This window comes from Pseudorca crassidens, chromosome 1, assembly GCF_039906515.1.
Source record: "Pseudorca crassidens isolate mPseCra1 chromosome 1, mPseCra1.hap1, whole genome shotgun sequence".
Taxonomy (NCBI): Eukaryota; Metazoa; Chordata; class Mammalia; order Artiodactyla; family Delphinidae; genus Pseudorca; species Pseudorca crassidens.
This window is the reverse complement of record NC_090296.1, coordinates 151257189-151279832: the sequence shown is the minus strand read 5'-3', so window position 1 is coordinate 151279832 and position 22644 is coordinate 151257189. Positions and strand designations below refer to the sequence as shown.

Below are 22644 nucleotides of genomic sequence, written 5' to 3'. Positions count from 1 at the left end.
ACTGAACAGGGTTGGTGCCTGCTGACGAACTCGGTCTACAGCAGTCCCGGCATCCAGCATTCTCCTGGACCCTCCTGCTCTGCCACCTTCCCGGCCACTTGCCCAAGCCTGGGAGCTGGAAGTTAGAGAGGCAGGCCAGTGTCCCCAGGGCCAGAGCTGGACGAGGTGGAGCTGGTGCTTAGAGAGAACGGGAGAGCACTGCCCTGGTGTCGAGGCAGGAAGGGGGCGGGAGGGAGCGGAAGGCCAGGGAAGGAGCGGAGATCTGATCAGCTGCGTGGACATCCCAGTAAGCTGGGAGGAAGAAGGGACCCTGCAGCTCTTGGAGCGTGCACTGCCAACGGGCAGGAGTGGCCACTGGGGACTGGGGAGGCCACCGCCCAGTCCAGGGCAGACAGGTGCGGCCGGGGCAGAGGACAGATTCCAGGTGAGCTTGGCAGCTGCACTGACAGACGCCACGGAGGGCTTGGACGTGGGGTGTGCAGAACCTGTGGAACCAAGGGTGACGCTAGGATTTTGGCTTCACCAACGGCATGGATGGTATCGCCGTGGAGCAAGAATAGGTGTCTGTGTTCCTGTGATCCTCTCTGGTCCTCCCCCGCCCTCCCCGCCCCATCCTCCCGTCGCCCCAGGCTCTGCTCGCCAAGCCTCGGGAATGGGGCTCCTACTCCAGAGACGGATGTATCTCTGCATCCATCCCTGCTGGCCTGTGCCGGGTGAGACCCCAGTGCCCCTCCTCAGGGGGTCTGGACCCCTGGACAGTTCCTGCAGTCTGGGTCCTCCTTTCCCACAGCGTCCTCGCTGGCTGACCTCCCTCTGTTCAGATGCACCCCCTCCAGATGCCCTGATGACCGTGTAGCTGTCCTTCCTGGCCTTAAAGGACAGTGGTGCCAAGTGGATGCTGGATTAATACGGCGCTTACCCAGACAGAGGACTCTAACAGTGACTGTCTTGCATAATCAAAGCTAAATTGATAGCCTTGTGACTGTGTGGATTTATCCTGTCAACCAACTGATTCCTTCAAGGCTGAGATTTTCCTTTAAGCAGGCTCAAATCTAACTGGCCCTCAATTCCTAGGCAAAAGAGGTACATTAGGGGTTGTTTCTGCTCTTTATGTCCTGGGGAATTTATTTTGCAGTAGGACATGAAGCCCAGTAATTGAAGTCAACTGAGGTTCACGGAAATGTGCCCCACAGGCACCCTCGAGGACCTTGTCCACCGTGGTCAGTACTGGTTTCTAGACCTTAGCATTCAGGCTTATAGATGACAGGAGTGTTTTAACACAAAAAAAGATTCTAAATGGCTTTCCAATAAGCATACAACATAGTGTCGAAAGTTGCAAAGTTGTTGGTTTTTTCTTTTAATTTTTTTAAAATGAGTTTTTATTGGCATATAGTTGATTTACAGTGTTGTGTTAGTCTCTGCTGTACAGCGAAGTGATTCAGTTGTACATATACGTGTATCCACTTTGTTTTTAGTTTCTTCATTACAGAGTAGTGAGTACTGCCTGTGCTCTGCAGTAGGTTCTAAATCATTCCACAGGGAAACAGAACACCTCTTGGAGCTTTGTTATTTGAAGTAGGAGCACTTAAGTCACTTTAGCAGTACCTGATCACCCGCTCTGCCCCCGGGGGCGCTGGGTCCCCCGCCTCGCAGAGCTCCTTCCGGTGACTGAGTCCTTAGGCGTCACTGCCTCCGAGGTGCCGGCAGAATCTCCTTCCTTAAATGATGCAGCTCGGGCTGCCCCTCTGACTTTCTGGTTGCGTCCAGGTCCGGACGCAGAATTTGGTCTCATTCAGAGCTTCCCTCCACATGCAGTTTGGATGCCCCATTCCTGTGAGGGGGGCCTGGTCCCTTTTTCCTCTTCTGCCCCTCACCTGTGGGCCGACGTCTGGGACATGTCCATCCTGTCCCTCTCAGGTCCTGTCCCTCTGGGCATTGGCAGGTGAAGGGATGAGGGAAGCAGCCTCTTCTGTCGGGCATGGGTCTGCCCCGCGATGGTCTCCGTGTAGGTGGTGTGCTGGTCTCCGTGTAGACGTGTGGTTGGTTTCCGGTGCGGTCAACTCCGCCCTGTCCTTCCCCTTATTCAGAGGGTCCCCCCTGCCCCTCTCGTCTTGACAGCAGTCAGCACCCTTCACGGATGGCCCCCTCTCTGGGGCTCTCCAGGAACCGTGTGGCTGTTGAGCCCTGCCCTCCTGGGCATCCCGGTCCCCTGTGTGACCACGTGGAGGCGGTGCTTCCTGCCCGGCGCCTCCTGCAGGGCCTGCCCAGGACGCACCAGAGTGGGCAGCTCCTGACCCCAGGGGCTGCACCCCTGCCCTGGGTGGAGGAATGAACCTGCCCCTGGCCACTGGCCTAGCATGTTGATGTTGCCAATGGAACCTTTTCAGAACTAGGTATGATGTCAGGAACAGGCCAAACTTCCACCCCCATCACGTGGATTTGACAGACGCTCATTTCATAACCCTTGGCTGTGTCTGAGGCCGTGTCCACGGTTGGCAGCTTCCCGCTGCCTTGGTTTTCTCATCCCAACTTCAGCACCAGCTCCAGGAGCCAGTAACAAACCACTGGTCTCTGGTTTTTCTCTGTTTTTTTGTTTTGTTTTGTTTTTTTAATTTTTATTTTATATTGGAGTATAGTTGATTAACAATGTTATGTAAATTTCAGGTGTACAGCAAAGTGATTCAGTTATACGTATACACGTATTTATTCTTTTTCAAGTTCTTTTCCCATTTAGGTTATTACAAAGTATTGAGCAGAGTTCCCTGTGCTATACAACAGGTCCTTGTTGGTTATCTGTTTTATATACAGCAGTGTGTATATGTCAGTCCCATACTCCCAATCTGTCCCTCCCCTGGCATTTTATTTTTTTTCAAAGCATTTGTTGTAGAGTTGCTATATTGGTGGATAAAACAACCGAAACTGATCATAGCCGAGAAAAGGTCTCTTGCCTGGAAGATTGGTTTAAAATTTTGTCATCTGGGTTCCCCAACCCCCGCCGTCACCTATTTTTATGTTACTTGGCATTTATTTGAGAAAACTTGTAGCATTAAGACTGATCCTGAATGTCGAGACTTATGACAGATTCCCACAGTTATTCTGAGAATTTTATACAGTAAACCTTAGGGCTTTTCCTCAACACTCCATGGACTGAAAAAGAAGCTTACTGAATATTTTCCATTATAAAAGCAATAACTGACCATTGCGAAAGTTTTAAAAACTAAATCGATAGATAATTGATGGATCATAGATAAGTAGATAGATATATAGATAAACAGGTATATAGATAGATAATCCTGCAATGAATACATTCTCTTCTAGACTTTTTTTCTACAAAAAATGCATTTATATATGTAAAAAAGTTAACCTAAACCAGGAGCTTTATTAATACTGTATTAGAAACTTTGCTTTATTCAGTTAATCATAGAGATAGTTGATAGACAGCTATGCTAGGTACTGATAATTGGTTCTTTCTCTTTGCCCCATCCCCCCTCCTTTTCCTGTCCTCCTTTGTCTGGCCTCGCTTTGGCCCCTCAAGCTGGTCTCTGCATTCTGCATCACCAGACTCTCTTCTCTCTTCCTCTGGTTGGGTTCGCCCAGTGAGAGGCACCAGCAGGAGATGGGAGGATGGAAAGAGAGGTCAGGCCATCTGTTTCCAGCCTCCTCCTCTCGCAGGCTGTGAGTTTTTACCTGCTCTGGTGGAGGGACCCCTCTCTGGGCTCTATTTCTGCTGGGTCCTAGGAACCTGGCTCCCTCCTTTGTACCTGGGGTGCTAGCCGCTCCCTGCTGCTGCTGGTTTGGGGTGTTCATTGTGGGTTTGCTTTTCCCTGCACAGAGATGACTCATTACCTTTTCTTCAGCCACTGAGTGTGCCTGCTGTGTACTGCGGGGACCAGCTGATAGAGGTGGTGGTGCGTGCGTTGATGTGTGTACAGATGGGGCTCTTTCTTTTTAGCAGATGCACTGTCTGGACTTATTGTGAACATTTCTTTCTAGGCAATATTTAAGATACACAGAATGGTCTGAAAAGTGACACAGTGAACCCCCGCGTGTCAATCATGTGAGTTAGACAAGAAAGCATCATCAGCTCAGTGGAAGTGCCTCTCCCCTCCCCCTCCCCCGCTGCATCTCATGTCCCCCGCACCTTTGCTGTTCATCATATATTTGTGTCCCTAAACAGTGAGGTTAGTTTTTGCCTGGTCTCAGATTCACGCAGATGGTGTTTATTCTTTTTGTACGGATTCACCTCTAACTCCCTCCTTTCAGGGGACATTTGGTGACAGTCGTCCGTTTGGTGGCAGGTCTCTGGTTTGTTTCCCCTGCTACACAGTCTTCCATTGTGTGGATGGACCAGCATTTATTTTCCCTTTCCCCTGTGGATGGAGATCTGGATGCCTTCAAAGACATTTGTATCACCAGCAGCGTTGCTCTGCATATCCTTGTATATGTCTCCCTGGGCACCTGTGTGAGCATTTCTCCAGGAGACATTCCTAGGAGTGGAATTGCTGGGTCCCGGGCCTTAGGCATCTTCTACTCTATTGTGAATCGCCAAGTTGTTCTGCAAAGAGGTTGTGCTAACGTGCTCGCCACCGGCTCTCCATCAGGATTTGCATTTCCCAGGTCCTCACCAAGCTTTCTCCTTCTGCCATTGTGAGGGGAGGAACATGGTACCTCATTAAGTGAGTTACACGCATCCCCTGACCACAGGGAGGAGAAACACACTCTCATGTTAAGAGCCATCGTGTTACTTCATCCTTGGGTTACCTGTTCATATCTTTTGCTATTTGCATATTGGCTTGTCTTTTTATTTTTTATTTTTAGAGATTTCTTATATATTCCAAATACTAATTCTTTCTTGACTGTGCATATTGTAAATATTTCCTCAGTCTGTAGACCTTTTTTTCTTTTTTTATGGTGTCTTTTTTCATATAGAAGTTTTAACATTTCAAAATAGCTGATTTTATCAATCTTTTCCTTTATGGTTTGTGCCTTTTAGATCTTGTTTAACAAATACACTTGATTCTCTTTATTTGAAGTAGTTATTTCTGTGAAGCTGCAGCAACACTGGATTAGTGAATACAGGATCATTGCTCCCAGGGGAAATACAAGGTGAGGAGCCTGCGAGCCTCTGGTCACAACATTTTTATCAGCTAGTCAGTACAGACCTTGCTTTATGTGTGCTTATTGTTGACTTGAGGCCAACAGCACTGTAACTCATGCTTCTGCAAAGCTTATCTGACACATGTAAATAGACCTGGAAAAGGACACTTGTTTATAGTATGAGTTACATGAGAAGGCAGAGGTTGCCTGGTTCAACTTCAGCTGTGAATATGCCCATCAGGCAGCTCAGATTTTTTGCTTCTCCACACATGACCTCGAATGACCCCAGAAGTGCCACGGGTTTTGATTTGGGGGGTTAGAAATAAATTTTAGCAAGTAGGTGAATTCGCAAATATGGAATTCACGAACAACGTATGAGACCTTCTGCCAGCGTTCAGTAGGTTTTCTGTGAGGATTGTTCCACGTGTAGATGTACTTTTGACATATCTGTGGGAGGAGGTGAGCACCACATCCTTCTGTTCCGCCATCTTGATCTCTCCTCCAGTTTACTTCTGTTTAATGTCTTCTCAGTTTAACGGCCGTGACCTGCTGTACAGCGTTGGATAGAAGTGATAATGGCCACCATCTCCATCTCCTTCCTGGTATTTTCTGTAGAGTTTTTTAAGTTAAGGGAGTTCTCCTATTTCTAGTTTATTAGGAGCTTTTAAACTAGTGTTGACATATCAACTGCTGTTTTGACATCTAATCTTAATAGATTATCATATGGTTTTTCTCATTTAATGTGATGAATTCCATTAGATTATTTTATGTTAGAACATTCTTGTAACACAGGAATAAACCAAACTCGCTCATAATGTGTTTCTAATACGCTATCTAATTTAACTTTGCCAGTATTTTGCTCAGGATTTTTGCATTTACGTTCACAAGGAAGAATTTTCCTCTCTTCTTTTTTTCACATATAGATTTGTCTTTTCATTTTTTAAAAATAGTCAGTTATCCCAACACAAGTTATGTAATGTGCCACTTTCTTCATTATTTTAAGGATCTATATCTGGACTCTCTTCTGTTCCTTATCAATGTCATACTATTCTGTTATTGTAGATTTATAATACATTTTGATGTGTGCGGGACCCTTCTCTTTCAAAAATCTCTTGACAAAACTTATTTTTAAAATTCACATAAATATAGGGTAATTCTTTGTTTGATCTTATTTTAAAGCTAGAGGCTAATTAGGATCACAGTGAGTTTTTAGAAATCTAGAATTTATAGGAAATATGTATATTAATATGTGTATATATATAAAAAACTGTTATAACTATATTTTATGGAATACCCGTGGTAACCAGAAAGAAAATACTATAAAATTAAACAAAAGAAAAAGAGAAAGGAATCAAGACCTATCAATACAGAAACAAGAAAAAAGAAAGGATGCAACACAAAGGAAGACAGGAAGAGAGAAAATAGTACTACAAGACAAACAGAAAACAGTTAAAATGGCAATAGTAAATCCTACCGTATCAGTAATTAATGTAAAAAGACAAAATCCTCAATAAAAAGATACAGAGTGGCTGAATGGGTATTAAACCAAAAACCAAGATCCAATTGTGTACTGTCTACAAAAACACTCAGATTCAAGGACACACATAGGCTGCAAGTGAAGGGATGGAAAATCTATTTCATGCAGATGGAAACCAAAAGAGAGCAGGAGTGGCCATATTTATATCAGACAAAGTAGACTTTAAGTCAGAAACTGTCTCTACAGACAAAGATGGTAATGACATAATGATAAAAGGGTCAATTCAACAGGAAGATAAAGCAATTGTAAATATATATGCACTCAACATCAGAGCACCTAAGTGTATAAAACAAATATTGACAGGTTTGAAAGGATAAATTAGTAATACAGTAATAGTAAGAGACTCCAATAATCCACTTTCAATAATGAATAGAACATCCAGACAGAAAATCAATACGGAAATAGTGGACTAGAACAAAATGAGCCCAGCAGACTTAGACATACAGAACTTTTCACCCAACAGCAGAAGAATACACATTCTTCTCAAGTGCACACAGAGCATTCTCCAGAATAGATCACATGTTAGGTCACAAAACAAGTGTTAACAAATTTAAGGTGATTGAAATCTACTAAGTGTCTTTTCTTTTTTTTTTTCTTTTTTTTTTTTCGGTACGTGGGCCTCTCACTGTTGTGGCCTCTCCCGTTGCGGAGCACAGGCTCCGGACGCGCAGGCTCAGCAGCCATGGCTCACAGGCCCAGCCGCTCCGCGGCATGTGGGATCTTCCCGGACCAGGGCACGAACCCGTGTCCCCTGCATTGGCAGGCGGACTCTCAACTGCTGCGCCGCCAGGGAAGCCCCTAAGTGTCTTTTCTGACCACAATGAAATGAAACTAGAAATCAATGACAGCAAAAAACTGGAAAAATTCACAAATATATGGAAACTGAATAACATACTCTTGAACAACCCACTGGATCAAAAAATAAATCTAAAGGGAATTTTAAAAAGATTAAAATATATGTGTGTGTGTACATCCCCTCCACCCCTGCACACACACCAAAGAAACATATTTTTTGCCTGAATACTCATCCTTGAATACTGGAAAAGTGGCAAATAGTTTCCTTGATCTTCAAACTTGATAGAACTGTAAGAAAATAGTCTATGAGTTATAGTTGTTTATACATATTATAATTAGGCAATCTACGTTCTTCAGCTAAAGGCTAAAAGCTATTACTTCAGAGGGCAGAGGACAGGTTTTGAATTCCCAAATAAGGTGCAGTTGTGCACCATTGTGGAGTGTGTAAATTTCCTCATGGATCTTTGCTGAAAGTTAAAAGTGCCTTTGAACAAATAGCACACATTGTGTGAGGAGCAAACCTGGCCTCTTGTAGTAGCATTTGTGTTGTTGATGGTACATGAGAGGCCAGAGCAAGGCTAAAAATTCTTAAACGTATAGGGATTCCAGGTAGAATGTTTGTGTCTTGAAATTACAACTTTCACAGATTCCCCCATGAATCACTTACCTTCTCCATGTGACAGCCTAATTTTAGCTCCTTTTGTAGGATCAGTATTCCAGCCAGCCCCACAAAGAACTGCTTTCTAGAGACAAATTAAATGCCAAATGGCATGTGATCTGTTCCAGGATGGGCTCATCCCTTGAGAAATTTTATGAAAAATGGAAGTCACAGATTTTACACACACACACACACACACACGCGCGCACACTGATCATATGACCAAGAGTTTTTGCAGAATCTTGAAGTAAGACTCTGAAAAAAAACATTATTTCAAGGTGATGGTAAATTTTTCTGGCGTGTGGTTGGAAATTTGGAAATTAAACCTGTTATTTCCTTCTAGTCTAAACTGAAAATTTAGAAAAGAATAATGAAATATCCCATACGTTTTTCAAACATATATTTACCAGACCCCTATTTTGATGAGATCGTCTACTATAAAGAATAGCAGAAGACTGGTCTCTGCTCTTGTTGAAGAGGGAAACATGCTGTCAGGAATTGTGCAGGGTCTGAGATTATACTTGCTTTCAAGCTAACAAACTAGCCTGTTAGAATTTGCTGCACCTGTTAGAATTTGCTGCACCTGTTAGAATTTGCTGCTACTTCTCTGGCAGAAGACATGAGGCTCCCGGTTCAGAGACAAAGGACTTTCTCACTCATGGCAAAAGCAGTGGCCAGAGCTTCATGCTGTGTCAGTTCTTCATGCCCCTCAAGTCTCAGGGAAAGATACAAAGGCCCCTCATGGATGCCCGCACATGTGGTGGGCATTACAGAAAGGGGACACTGAGCCTGGAGAATCCGCTGCCTTTGTAGTGAGCCTCCACTTTGTCCAGTGGACATGTTAACTCCTTCCTCCAGGATGCCTGTTGCAAACTCAACCCCAGGAAGTGGTCTGGGTGAAGAGTGATCAGGGCATACCCAAGTTCTTGACTTGGCCTTTCCCACCTTGGACAGAGAAGATAATGACAGGCGTGGTTTCTTTCGTCAGGCTCTGCACCACGTCCACTGACCTTTCCTAACATCCTGTGTTTCCATACTGAACTCCAGTTGTTGCCATGAAAGACTCCCTAAGATAGTGATTACTGTGTCAAGTAATTGGGAAGCTTCCAGAGGATAATTCTGATAAAGCCCAACCCCATCCCTTGTAATTATAACACATGTACAGTTATTGTTAGCCATGAGTTTCATCGCTTATTTTTTACGCTATGAGCCTTTCCTCATCTTCCTTCATTATACCTTGCCTGATAACAGTCTCCTCTGGAATCTCCTTTTTATTCAAAGAAACAAAAAAACATGTTAAAAAAAAACTGGTGAATTAGCTAATGGTAATGAATATAAGACCCTTTGTCCTCTGGACAATAATATTTTCAACAAACAGGGGAATCAAAATCCTAACTTTTGTATGTTTCTTAATGCGTAATTTCTCCCGGCTGTCACCTTTCTCTGTTGTGTTGTTAATATTCGGAATTTACTCGTCTTGGAGAGAATTTTTAAAGAATTTATCATTCGTAGGTTTCCCTAAGTATCTCCTTTTGTTTTTGTTTTATACTTGATTCGTTATAGACATGATTTCCTTAATTGTATTCGAGGAAGTATGCAGAGTGACCAGCAGCAAAACTCAGGATACACTACGCAAGACCCACCTTGTCCTCACGCTTGCCATTTTGAATGACCTTGTAAAGAGATTTTATAGAGCTTGGATTTCAGTGCTTGCCCATCCAAGGGCAGAGGTAGAGGCACTATTTAAGCCAGAAAGAGAATTCTGAAGAAACACATAGACACAATTCCAGGTGTGTCGTCATCTAGCAAAAAGCCATGCACTTAAACAGCTAGAAGAAGAAGAAAAGAAGTCTTTTTGGTGTGTGATTCCAGTGAATATGCTCCGTGAGACGTAAAGCAGTGTTTGCCTCATGACGCTTATTCAAACAAAAGGTTATGATTTGTGTTTATTTTTTGTTAGTAGTTTTACTTGGTTGCAAATGAGACTATATTCAAAATTAATGTTACTTTCAGAAGGGCATTCACTTCAACGGTCAGCACCAACTATGTCCCAGGTTCTGCAAAAGGTCTCTCTATCATTTGTGAAAACAGGTTGCGTTATCTCTTTCCCAACATAAACATCTTCAGAAGTATCCCATTGCCTACAAACTAAAATCCAAACACCGTAGCCTCTTCCCAACCCCATCTGTGCCTGCCGTTTCCCACAGTTGAGCTCCCATCCTACTCCGTCTTTAGCAACTTCGTAGAGGACACTTGAGGTGGCCCTAAGAATGTTACAGAGGATACTTAGATGAGCCTAAGAGCCACCAAGAGCTTCTGGTCAAGACAGAGTTACAGGGACTGGATTTAAACGCCCACCTGAAACAAGAACAGCAACAAAAACCTGACAAAATACGAAGACATTGAACATCAGACAGTGAAGGACAGTGATCCTTGAAATATGGTCAGCCGATGAGGGGAGAGTCTCCAGGGGACAGTGCAGGATGGGGAACTCAGGGGGATCCCTGAAGACTCCCTGAGTTGAGCTGACAGAGCTGAGGGTCTGAGGGAGACCGAGGACAGGATACTGGAGGGGAGAGAACCCTGGGATCTTCAGAGGGGCCCCCTGGAGTATTCAGTTGAATGCTGATTAGCCGACGCACATGAAGAAACTATTTGAGTCTGAGAAAAGGATTAGAGGTTACAGTGTCCAGTACTCAGATTTGGGAGTAGCAACTCTTCCCACGTTTGTTCAGGGTTCTCAGAACACTCTGACCTCAGGAGTGGAGAATAATTAGCCCTAAGCTGAGACTTGCTTCAGTTCCACCTAACAAATCTCCAAAACATGACTCTGTTCTCTGTATTCACATTTGCATGGTAGGTTAACTTTGTCCTCTGTAATATTATCATAATCACACCCTTTCTGGCTATCTTACAGGCAGTCTTGAGAACAAATGAGCAGGTTCTGAGGAAGGGGGTTGGGCAAAGCCTTCTGTAGTCACAGCAGCCTACAGAAGATTGGGGAACTTTCTTAAAGGATGCCGTTGATTAGAACACATGGGTTCAAGTATCCATGAGCAAGACCTGTGCATGCTCCCAGACTAGACCATCATTTGAAACATTCACAGTGCATGTACAATTCATGTTAACGAGGAAATACAATGAGTACGTCCCACCTCGTCTTGAGGATTTGTCAACCCCTTGATTAGAAAATTGAAACTAACCTCATTAATACCATGGTCCTTCTGGTGAAAGATCCATTTTTCCTAATAATTTTTGGAGTATTTACAGTATTTTCTGCATTTATCGTATGAGTAGCGTATGAGTGTGTATATTGAAGGACATATAATTATTCTAAATGTTTGGTCATTTTTGTGAATCGTGGTTATTTTTTTTTCTGTTTCTGGCATGGATTTGACAGTAAGTTATCTAAAGAAGAATGAATCGTATTTGGATAGTTAAAATGCTATGAGTGAACCCTCTGAGAGCATAAGACAAAGATATCTCATCTCGGCGTCTTATTCGTCTTATTCTTATTCATGATACTTGAAATTCTAGCTAGTGCTAATAGGCAAGAAAAGGAAATGAAAGGCATACAAATTGGGAAGGAAGAAATTAAACATGGAAGAAAATCCCGAGGTTACAGGATACTAGATAAATACAAATATTGATACAAACCACATTTCTGTATTCTAGCAATGAATATGTAGAGATCAAAATGAAAACCATAAAAATAAACCTTAATCTAAACCTCACACCTTATTCAAAAATTAACTCAAAATGAATCACAGATTTAAACGTATAACGTAAAACTATAAAAGCTTTTAGAAAAAAAAAAAGAGAAAATCACCACGATCTAGGGCTAGATAAAGATAAGTTGCAGACTGGGGAGAAAATATTTGCAAACCACATGTCTGACAACGGACTAGAATCTAGAATGCACAAAGAGCTCTCAACACTCAGTTAAAAAAGAAAAAAAGGCAAACAGTCCAGCTAGAAAATGGGAAAAGTTATGAGCAGAGACTTTACCAACGAGGATGAGCAGATAGCACATGAGCACTTGAAAAGATCATTAGCTGTGAGGGAAATGAAAATTAAAACCACAATGCTATATCATTACACACCTATCAGAATCGCTAAAATAAAATAGTGATATCAAATTCTGGCACAGGGGCAGAGAAACTGGATCGTTCATACATTGCTGGTAGGAATGTAAAACGTTTCAGCCGCTCTGGAAAACAATTAGGAAGTTTTTTATGAAACTAAACATTCAGTTACCGTATGACCCAGCAATTGTACTTTTGGACATTTATCCCAGCGAAATAAAAACTCATGTTCACCCACAGACCTGTGCACAAATGCTCCTGGGCTTTATTTGTAATAGCCCCAGACTGAAAACAACCCAGTTATTTATCAGCTGGAGAATGAACAAACACGGAACTCAGCAATAAAAAGGGATGAACGATTGATACATGCAGCAACTTGGATGAATCTTGAGGGAATTATGCTGAGTGAAAATAGCCAGTTCTGAAGAGTTACATGCTTTATGATTCCAGTTGTATACCAGTCTTGAAATGACAAAATTATAAAAATGGAGACCAGACTAGTGGTTGACAGGGGTCTGGAAAGGGAGATTGAGTGGGGAACAGGGAGAGAGAGGTGAGTGTGTCTATAAAAGGGCAACACGGGCAGGGAGGGTGGATTCTTGTGGTGATGGAAACGTTCTCTGTCTTGACTGTATCATTGTCAATCATGGTTATGATATCATGCTATAGTTTTATAAGATGCTACCATGGGGGAAACTGAGGGAAGGGTATCCAGGATCTCTCTATGATTTCTTACAACTGCAAGTGAATCTACAGTAATCTCAAGAAAAGAAGTTTAAAAAACTTGGAATTCTTATCAAAATTTTCAGTTACACTTTATAATTGACAAAGATTGCCCACCTACTCAAATGTTGGCAATTTGAAGATTTTCTTAGACAGTGACTACCTAATAATTATCAAAATTGTAAACGACATCACTTAGTATCTAAGAGTAATTTGATCAACCATGTAGAAACCAAGAATAAACAAATGTGTCTATAAAAGGCCAGTTTTGATGATGAAAAAAGAAACCCACAATTGAACATCCTCATCCTGGACCTTGACGGTAATGCCCAGGAGCCTGCCATCTGCGTTGCCAAGATGACGCTGACGTCCTCCCGCATCTTTTCCCACAGGAACTGCTCTTCAGCGTGTGTGCCCTCAACGTCCTGTCCACCATCGTGTGTGCGCTGGCCACAGCCATGTGCTGCATGCAGATGGTCTCCGCTGACGTCCTGCAGATGGTGAGTGGCCCCCCTTCCTCCCCAGCACACTCAAAATGGCAGGCTCCAGCCCCTCCTCCCCAGCCAGTTTGAGACCAATGTATCATGGGCACCGCTGGCTTCCATCCAGAAGCCCCAAGGACAATAAGCCCCGACAGCGCGTGGGACTTGGAGATCCTTGGAGGTCACTCCATTCTGCCCTCTGGAAGACAAAACTCACACATTTGTTGCCACTGATGTACTTATTTGAGGTGTTGTTGGAGCTCCTTGTTGACAGGGTCCAGCTACCATCACGTGCCTCTAGATAGCCCCTGGTTTGTGTCCCTGAGTAATTTTAGCAACAGTCCTGTAGCCTGAGATGTCCTCTAGGCCCGGCACCTCCAGAGCAAGCCTCTATTCAGAATTCACTTTTAATAAAGGAAGATTCGGGGCTTCCCTGGTGGCACAGTGGTTAAGAGTCCGCCTGCCGATGCAGGGGACACGGGTTCGTGCCCCGGTCCGGGAAGATCCCACATGCCGCGGAGCAGCTGGGCCCGTGAGCCATGGCTGCTGAGCCTGTGCATCCGGAGCCTGTGCTCCGCAATGGGAGAGGCCACAACAGTGAGAGGCCCGCGTACCGCAAAAAATAAAAAAAAAATAAAGGAAGATTGTTTAGAAGATGAGTTCTTCTCAAACTGAAAAACTGCTCCTCTGTGCTTTGCAGATTTGCTAATTAACCCTGAGCTCAAAATCCAGCGACAGGTCACTGGCCAGCCATCATTAGAACCTCTGGCCAGGGTCTTAGAGAAGAGGAAGCGCTGGTCCCCATGGGAGTGATGAGGCCAAGAGCAGAGGTCACACACTTATTAATACGTGCTCAATAAATAATGACGGCTCTTCGTTATTTGTGTGAGTGGAACACAGCCCACTGCTCACTACGTTACCACTAAAGTCAGCAAATAAAGGGAAAGTGATGGGAAGACATTGCTGTTCATGCTAAGGGTAGGAACCCTGCCCTCCCTCTTCCCCGTGGCCCCTCCAAGACCTGCCCTGCCTCCCCTCCCCAATGTTTTAAGCATCTCATGGAAAAAAAAGGCACGTTTTTCTTATAGGAGCCTGTTTGATTTGTTGTTTCTCACCCACCCCGTGGCAGTGCATCCGTGCGTCAAGGTGCAGGGCCAGAGAGCATCATTATGCAGGCGTTAAAAATTCATTGGCTCTGATCGTGTGCAGCCTCGTTCTCCCTGTGTACATCCACACAGCTGTCACAGCCGGGCCGACCTTTTCGAGAGGCGGCAGTCTTCTGAAAGATACCTCATTAAGCGGTTCTTCAGCAGCGATGAACCTCAGGCCTTGCTCGCTGAGGCCTCATGCTGGCGATTCTCTCCAGCGTGTCGTGTAATGGAAGGTTAAGTACTGTGGGGCTCCGGTCGCCTCAGCCGATTTTACTCTCGATCTGGAAATATCACACCAATTTGGCCAAACTAACAGAACCACGGGGCTGGAAATGCTGAAGGTTTGTTATTCCCTAGGTTTTCAGAATTAAAATGCAAATTACCAACTAAGTAAGAAGAAAGCATGTCGTAGCTAAGATGGTGTATGTGGTGAAACGTAACGTGCAGGTCATTGTCAGTCCTCCGTGTAGAAAGTGAGCGGCCTGGCATCCTGGGCCTGAGGTCAGCTACATCTGGGTCGGGATCCCACGGCTTTTACCTACGAACCTCCCTGAACCTCGTTTTTCTCACTCAGGAGGGGCCCTGTTTAAATATCTGGTGAGAACTCAGATGTGAACTATTTTGATTCTTAAATACGTGGAGGGAATACGTCCCGGTTTGTGATCGGGACATCGCAGCTGTGACCGTAAAGGCAGTGGTCCTCGATGTACTTTGTCAACCAGATGTGAAGTATAGCTGCAATTACAGCAGCTGCCGTTAGAACCCCTGGCTGTTTCATGGCTAAGTATTATACTTGGTGAGTAAGTTTACTTCAGACCCTTGGCTTGGAAATAGAAATCGATGAGTTTGCTGCTGGTGTGTTTTCTTCTCCTTTTGTGACCACGGACTGTGCAACAGACCAAGCTTTACTCTCCTCAGAAGGCCGGTTACCCCACTGACCTGCAGAGCCACCGGGGAGCCCATGACTGTGGCGCCCGTGGGAGCAGCACCTGACCTTGGGCACATCACCACCCATTTGTCCCAGTTTCCTCTGCTCTAAGTAAGACTGTTTACATCCTACTGTCCTCATAGGGCCACTGAGAGGATGACTTAGATAATGTGTCAGTGGGCTTTGAAAAAGCATGGTGGCCACATGGAGGTTGGCTGTTACCACATGGGTCAGGGGCTGGGCCAGCCTGCCCACACGTGCTGTGTCCTTGGAGAAGTGGGACAGCCCAAGGGGGTCATGGTTACGCCCTGACGGATGGGGCTGGGAGCTACGTTATCCCTGAGGATGACTCAGAAGCTCTTTTTATTTTTTTACAAGTCTCCCCCAGCTTTATTGAGATATAGTTGACTTTAGTTTTCTTACTTCATATTGTTAAACTCTTTAATTAAAGAAGTAACATAGGGGGCTTCCCTGGTGGTGCAGTGGTTGAGAGTCCGCCTGCCGAAGCAGGGGACGCGGGTTCGTGCCCCGGTCTGGGAGGATCCCACATGCCGCGGAGCGGCTGGGCCCGTGAGCCATGGCCGCTGAGCCTGCGCATCCGGAGCCTGTGCTCCACAACGGGAGAGGCCGCAACAGTGAGAGGCCCGCGTGCTGCAAGAAAAAAAAAAAAAAAAGTAACATAGGATCATTGAAACAAATAAAATATAGAGGTATATAAAGAAAAAGTTGATCATCTCCCCTCCCCCACTGCATTCTCCTGAGAACAATTTGCAGTGAATCTTCCCTTTGTTTCTTGATTTCTTAGGACTTATAGAAACATATGAACATAGTCTATCTTCCTTTTTTCCTCCCTCCCTCCTTTTCTCTATCTTTCTCTCCTTCCTTCCCTTTCTTCCTTCATTTATTCCTTCTCTTTTTGGCAAAATGGGATCACACCACGTATGTTACTCTACAACTTAATCTTATAACCTGAAACAATCATGGCCATCCCGCTAAGTCAACAGAAAGAGAGATGTTTGAATATCTGCAGTGGTCCATGAGATGGAAGTCACGGCAGTTATTTGGCCATTTCTCTATCTGAGTTGCTACTTGTTTTTGATTTGGGCTCTGTTTCTGCCTCTGCAAATGGTTCTCCTTGTACATACAGTTATAACTCTCTTTTTTTTTTTTTTTTTTTTTTTTTGCGGTACGCGGGTCTCTCACTGTTGTGACCTTTCCTGTTGCGGAGCCCAGGCTCTGGACGCGCAGGCTCAGCGGCCATGGCTCACGGGCCCAGCCTCTCCACGGCATGGGGGATCTTCCCGGACCGGGGCACGAACCCACGTCCCCTGCATTGGCAGACGGACTCTCAACCACTGCGCCACCAGGGAAGCCCCAGTATAACTCTCTTGACCAACCTGTGCCGACGTGACTGGCCAGCCAGCTGCGGTTCTCCATCCCACCTGGGAGATGCGCTTCCTGCTGCCCACAGCACACCCCCACTCGCTGCAGCCTCTGCGGTTCACCCATGGGCCATTTATGCTCCCAGCAGTTGGGTCATCAGCTTTCCAAGGGACAGTTGTATCTATCCCCAGACCAGTTTAGGCCAGTGGTATGTGGACTCTAAGTACATATTCTAGTACTACGTGAGCCAATGAAATATGAGTGCAAAAAGAGAGTTATGTCTCTTACAACAAAATTGAGTGCTCTGGAAAGAGTCAGTGAAAGAGGGTCACTAAATATATTGCCGTCAGTTTAGAAGTGGGTCAGACAACTCTAAGGGGCTGGGATAAAACCTGAAAAAAATCGAAGGGGTGTCTGCACACACATTGCTTCCCAAGTACCTTGAAGTTCAGGCTCTGCTGTAAAAACACAGAACTGGAAAGTCAGAGAATGTCCTACGGGTGTAGTTTATGCAGGAAGAACCACGGGGCACCCATCAGCAGACTGCGACTCATAGCAAAGGCCTTAGCCCACGTGGAAGGAACCCATAATTTTATTCTTATTTTTGTGGACCAGCATTTGGGGATGATTAAGAGTTTGGGGAGAATGCATATAATGAATGCATATCTACGTGAGATGCAAATTGTTACGTCTACTGTCAGACTTTATGAAGCTGAATTCCTCTAATGTGTTTGGAAGTAGTGGCAAAAGACCATCTGACGATAAAATTCAGTGTATTGATACAGTTTAGTGGAGAAAGCATTTACCTCCAAAGTGCCTATAATCTCGTATCTTTAGTTTTATTTCCTAAGTGTAATCTCAGTTTTCCATGAAACTATTCTCCTCCCCACTTACTTCCTTGCCAACCACCTAGCCTCGGGGATGTGGTCTGCTATTACCTGCATCTCCATTTCGCACACACTGGTTAACTTCATCTTTTATTACAGTCATCTATGTTTTCCACTCATCCTACACCTTGTAGAGCAGAGCTGCTGCAGAAGCTGCAGGCAGGGTACCGTGGCCGTCACAGACACGCTACTGTGGGCTTGCCCACGGAGCTCGGAATGGGTGCTGGCCGGACAGGGAGGGATGTAGTGCCCCCTGGGAACCCGCAGATCACTCAAGTTCACCTGTATCTTCCCCTCTCCAGTTCTCCCCACTGAGGCCGGCCCTCCTCTGACCCACAGTGACCTTCCTTGAGGTCTGGGTTCAGCAGGAAGGTCTCCGAGTCGTAGGTGCTACTTAACCCTCTCAGATCAGGACCAGTAATGGGTGTCTGCTTGACCTAAAAAGCCAGCCACAGCAGACAGTCATAAAAATGATACATACCATGAACGTCTTATTTTGGCTTTAAACATGCAAATGAGCATTTGTCCCCCAGTCTTGGTTTGGGACCATGATCTTCTCTTTGATTATGGGTCTCTTTGGTGTATCAGGTTGTGTTTACTGCATCAAGTTCATGGAACTCGCAGCCTCCATGATTTCCAAATTTAGTTCCTTTGGATTGGATATTTTACGATTCTCCTCCACCCTGTTGTGACTGCCTGGCCGGGACCTACCTTAGCAGCAATTCCTGCTTAGCTATCGAGTCTTTCCAAAGCCTTCAACTCGGTTTTCACGGAACAAGCAAGTTTTCCCATCTGCATTCTTAATTTCATTGCAAATTACAGTAGTAACTAAAACTGGTCTGAACCTGTTTGAGGAGGCAGCCCTGCTCCTCCAAGGGTAGCAGGACCAGAGAGCAGCCGGGTGACCGGGACGGGCATCACTCCAGGGTCCAGAGCACAGGGGGAGAGCTCCAGCTCACCAGCAAGAGGTCCATTCAGAAAACTTTTACTGTGGCAATAATCCTGCTCTTTCTCCCAAGGATAGCACGTGCCTAAGATGGGTCCTACCTCCCGGAACAAACCCCTGAGGATGGGCTTCTCCCCGGCAGGGTCTAAAATGCAAACTCCTCTTTTATGGATGACGAGGGTTGGGCGATGATGCCCATGCCAGGTGTGTGAACACCTCAACCAGGTACCAACCTCACTTCGCTCACCAGGCACAGGTGTACCTTTGTCACCACACGGACCAACCAGGGCTCTTACAGGTGGCCCAGGGCAAGCACAACCCCCTGGGAAAGAAGGGATGCTTCAGGGCGCGTTTCCTCCCCAGCGCGCCCAGATGCAGGCTTGGCTCTGCGCCTGGCCATCGCCCTGCAGATGAGGGGCTGAGGAGGGTGCGGGTGGGCAGCAAGCATTTCTGTGGGTCCTGAAGGATGACCAGGAGGTTGCTGGGTGAGAGGAGGCGGGATCTGGGGGGAGAGAACAGCCTGAGTTTGGTACTTGGGGTTGGTTCCAATGGCAGATGGAGGAATTTGGGGCATCAGCGGGTTAGTGGGTAAAGAAGCTGGAAACTAGGTGGGGATTCAGGGAGCAGAGGTCTCGTAAAAGAGTTTTTAAAAGGAGTGACCTCATCACATTGGATTAAACGTAGCTTTTTAAAAAAATTATTATTTAATTAATTTATTTATTTGCTTGGTTGTGCTGGGTCTTAGTTGCGGCTCGTGGGCTCCTTAGTTGTGGAATGCGAACTCTTAGTTGCGGCATGCGAACTCTTAGTTGCGGCATGCATGTGGGATCTAGTTCCCTGAGCAAGGATCAAACCCGGGCCCCCTGCACTGGGAACATGGAATCTTAACCACTGCACCACCAGGGAAGCCCCTAAACAAAGCTTTTTAAAGCAGAACAGGAGGAAGAAGACCAAGGCAGAGAGATGATTTAGATGCTTCTGCAAGGAGGAGATAACCTGGGGGCTACCGGGAGGTGGCAGTGAGGAGGCGGGTGTTCACCTGTGGAGTGGATGCTTATAGAGCACCTGCTGGGCCCTCGGCACCAGACCCCATGATGGACCCCATGGCCGGGGCCCAGGAGAGAAAAGGAGCTCGACATAGCTCATGCGGGGAGCTGGTTAGCCGGGGGTGAAAGGCAGAGGAGCAAGGGGGGCCTGGAGGTTACACAGAGACAACAGCAGAAGCTCTGCCACCCTTAGAGCTGGAGGACATAGGGGCAGGAGCAGTGACAGGAACCCCCCTCCCTGCCGCCTCTTCACCGGGTTCCCCCTCGCGTCCCCGTTGGCAGAACCTAACAGGACGCCAGCTGCAAGGGAGCCTGGGACCGTGGGGTGCAGACCTTCAACACCCCTGTCTCAGAGCAGAGTCCAGAGCTGGTGCCCCTGGGCTCCCATACAGACGCTGCCTCGTCAGACAGATATTGAGGGGTGTCAAGGGAGATGTCGGTGTGACTCGCGGGCCTCCGGCTGTGGAAGCCAAGGAGCCGGGATAAATGCTGCTGAGTCTGACACGCTTCCACGAAGATAGGCCAATGCCCCCCCGGAAAGGCCATTGGAGTTTAGGGCAGAAACGGAGACGGTCGTTTAGACTTTAAAAAGCCTCCCTTGTGCGACTGCATTGACTCATTTAAACCTGCTAATAGGATTGCCTGGACCTCCTCACCTCTCGCGTTCCTGGTGGGATTGGATCTTCCACAGAAAAGCGCTTTGGCTGTTGCATTTCACACTTGCGTATGTTATTGATTTTTCTAATTTCTGATAAGGCTAATTCAAAATCTTCCCCCGTGAGACCTCCAGGACCTTTGGCTTCATGCTGGCTGCTCAGCTTCCTGCAGTAGCCGCAGGGCGAGCAGCTTTCCAAAGTCAAGGCTGGCAGACACGTCCACCCCACCCTTGGCCATGGATGTACCCCTATCTCAGACGGCTAAACATACAAACCGTGGGTCACACCAGCTGGAGGGGCAAGGACCGTGCTCTGTGTGTGGAGGAGGCAGGTGTCACACGTTTAGACGTGTGCAGTCTGATGTGTCACACGTTTAAACATGCCCCCCACCACTTCTTTCTGCATTAGTCTAGAGCTTGCTGATTTCATAGCTCTGGACTGTATTCAGAATCGCGACCTCACCCGTACTTGTCCAGAAATGTTCCACCACCGCACCCGCTGCTGCCACGAGGCACTTCCTACCACACGGCTTCAGTAGAGCTGCTGCCCAGCTCCAGCACCCTCGCTGGCTCCCCAGTGCCCCCAGAATTAGGAAGTAACTTCTAGAGCCTTACCGAAATTTGCTCTCCGTAAACACATCTTCCACTGGCTCACCTGTTCTTCTTGAGCTCGGAGCCCCTTCTGTGAGCCTACTCATTGAAATCCTCTTCCTCTTTCAGGCCCATTCAAATATCATCTTTTACATTAACCCTTTGTGGATCTCTGCAGGTTCCTGCAGAGCTTGGAGAGTTCACTGTTTCCTCGTGGAACTGTCCTTGCTTGGCCATGGACAGTTGACTCTGGGTCCTGCTCTCACTCACCCCTTGCCGCCCCCCCATGCAGTGGGAGGTCCCAGAGCATAGTGTCCAGTAGCCTGGGGTCTGTCCACAGCTGGAGGCACTCTTGGGGAGGTGTCCCCTGGACCTGGAGCCTGCCTCGGCTACCTCCACGCCACAGGTCATCTCTGGAGAGCAGTGGCCCATGGAAGGAGCAGCAGGTATTGGGTGGTGCCTCCCAAGAACAAAAATGGAAAATGAGGCAGAGACAGCTTCATTTTAAGTGATGTGACCTCACATTGCTCAAGCAGCCTCTCAGTTTTGAGGCTGCCCCCCAGAATGTTCTAGAGCTCATGAAGGATTCTTTTCCCTCAGAGCAGAGTTTTTCCAAAGTGTGTGAATTCCCTAGAACTGCCAAATAGTGATGGATACTGTGTGTCCAAAGGGGCCCATCACAGAATATTTGAGGAATGTTCCATGAATGGGCTAAACAATTTAACAGATTTTTTCGGTGCAGGCCTTCTCAGGGCCTTGAACACACTCATAATGCACATGACAGGGCCCCGAGGAGGGAGTACCAAAGTGGCTTTGCCCAAGTTTATTTCACTGTAGGGGTTGGGGAGGGCGTGGGAGGGCCATCCTGAGAGTCTGGTGTTTTCTCAGGAACTCACTCCAGGAAGTGCTGTCTTCAGCCCTGGGCGGCAGGCACCCCTCTGACCACAAGCTCTTCATCAGAGGAGACAGGTTTAGTGGCAGGAACAGAACCTAACTTCCCGGACTGTGCTTTGCCTCAGAAGACAGGCATCTGCGTAGCAGCGTGGGAACCGAACGTGCTGAGGCTCCGGAGCAGGGGGGGGCGGTGATCCTCCCGGAACTGCCGTTTTAAATGTGTGTTTAGCCGTCACGGTTTGACTGACGTTTAAGTACCTGAGTTCCAAGTGCATCATTAAAGCTTCTGCACAGTTCCCTTCGTTAGACATAACGAAGACGTATGTCATAACGTTAGAGCCACAGCAGCCGTCCTGATCTCGGAACCTCTCTGTTTTGCAGTTCCTTCCACAAAGGGCGCCTTCCGTCAGCCCAGCCTGCATGACCCCGCATGGCACTGTCCTCCACCAGACCCTGGATTTTGATGAGTTTGTGCCTCCACTGCCCCCTCCGCCCTATTATCCCCCGGAGTACACCTGCACGCCCACCACTGAGGCCCACAGGTGGGTCTTCCCTGGGGACACCTCCCTGAGCTATGCTGGGGCCCAAGGATGGGAGGCCGTCATTGGGGGAGGGGAGGTGCTCCTTGTCAGGGAAGGTGAGCAGAGGGGGAGGCGAACGAAGGCCTGTTGGATCAGACAGCAGAGCCCGGGGAGGTGGGAGGGCTCAGAGCCCCGTGCGTTTCCGCTGGCCTCACTGCAGGGCATCAGAGAAGAAACCCAGCCAGGCAGGAGCAGCCCTGTTCCA

The 22644-nt window shown here is 46.7% G+C and overlaps 1 protein-coding gene across 8 annotated transcripts in view; it reads left to right on the top strand.

The window, feature by feature from the left end:
- Nucleotides 1–22644, top strand: part of ENTREP2 (endosomal transmembrane epsin interactor 2) — a 363839-nt gene that overhangs the window by 319005 nt on the left and 22190 nt on the right. For 7 of the 8 annotated variants that reach the window (XM_067699156.1, XM_067699174.1, XM_067699190.1 and 4 more), the window contains 2 exons: nucleotides 13288–13395; nucleotides 22240–22400. In XM_067699156.1, coding sequence (XP_067555257.1) covers nucleotides 13288–13395; nucleotides 22240–22400 — 269 coding nt within the window. The remainder of the gene's footprint in view (nucleotides 1–13287; nucleotides 13396–22239; nucleotides 22401–22644) is intronic. The other variant, XM_067699217.1, reaches the window with a different exon arrangement.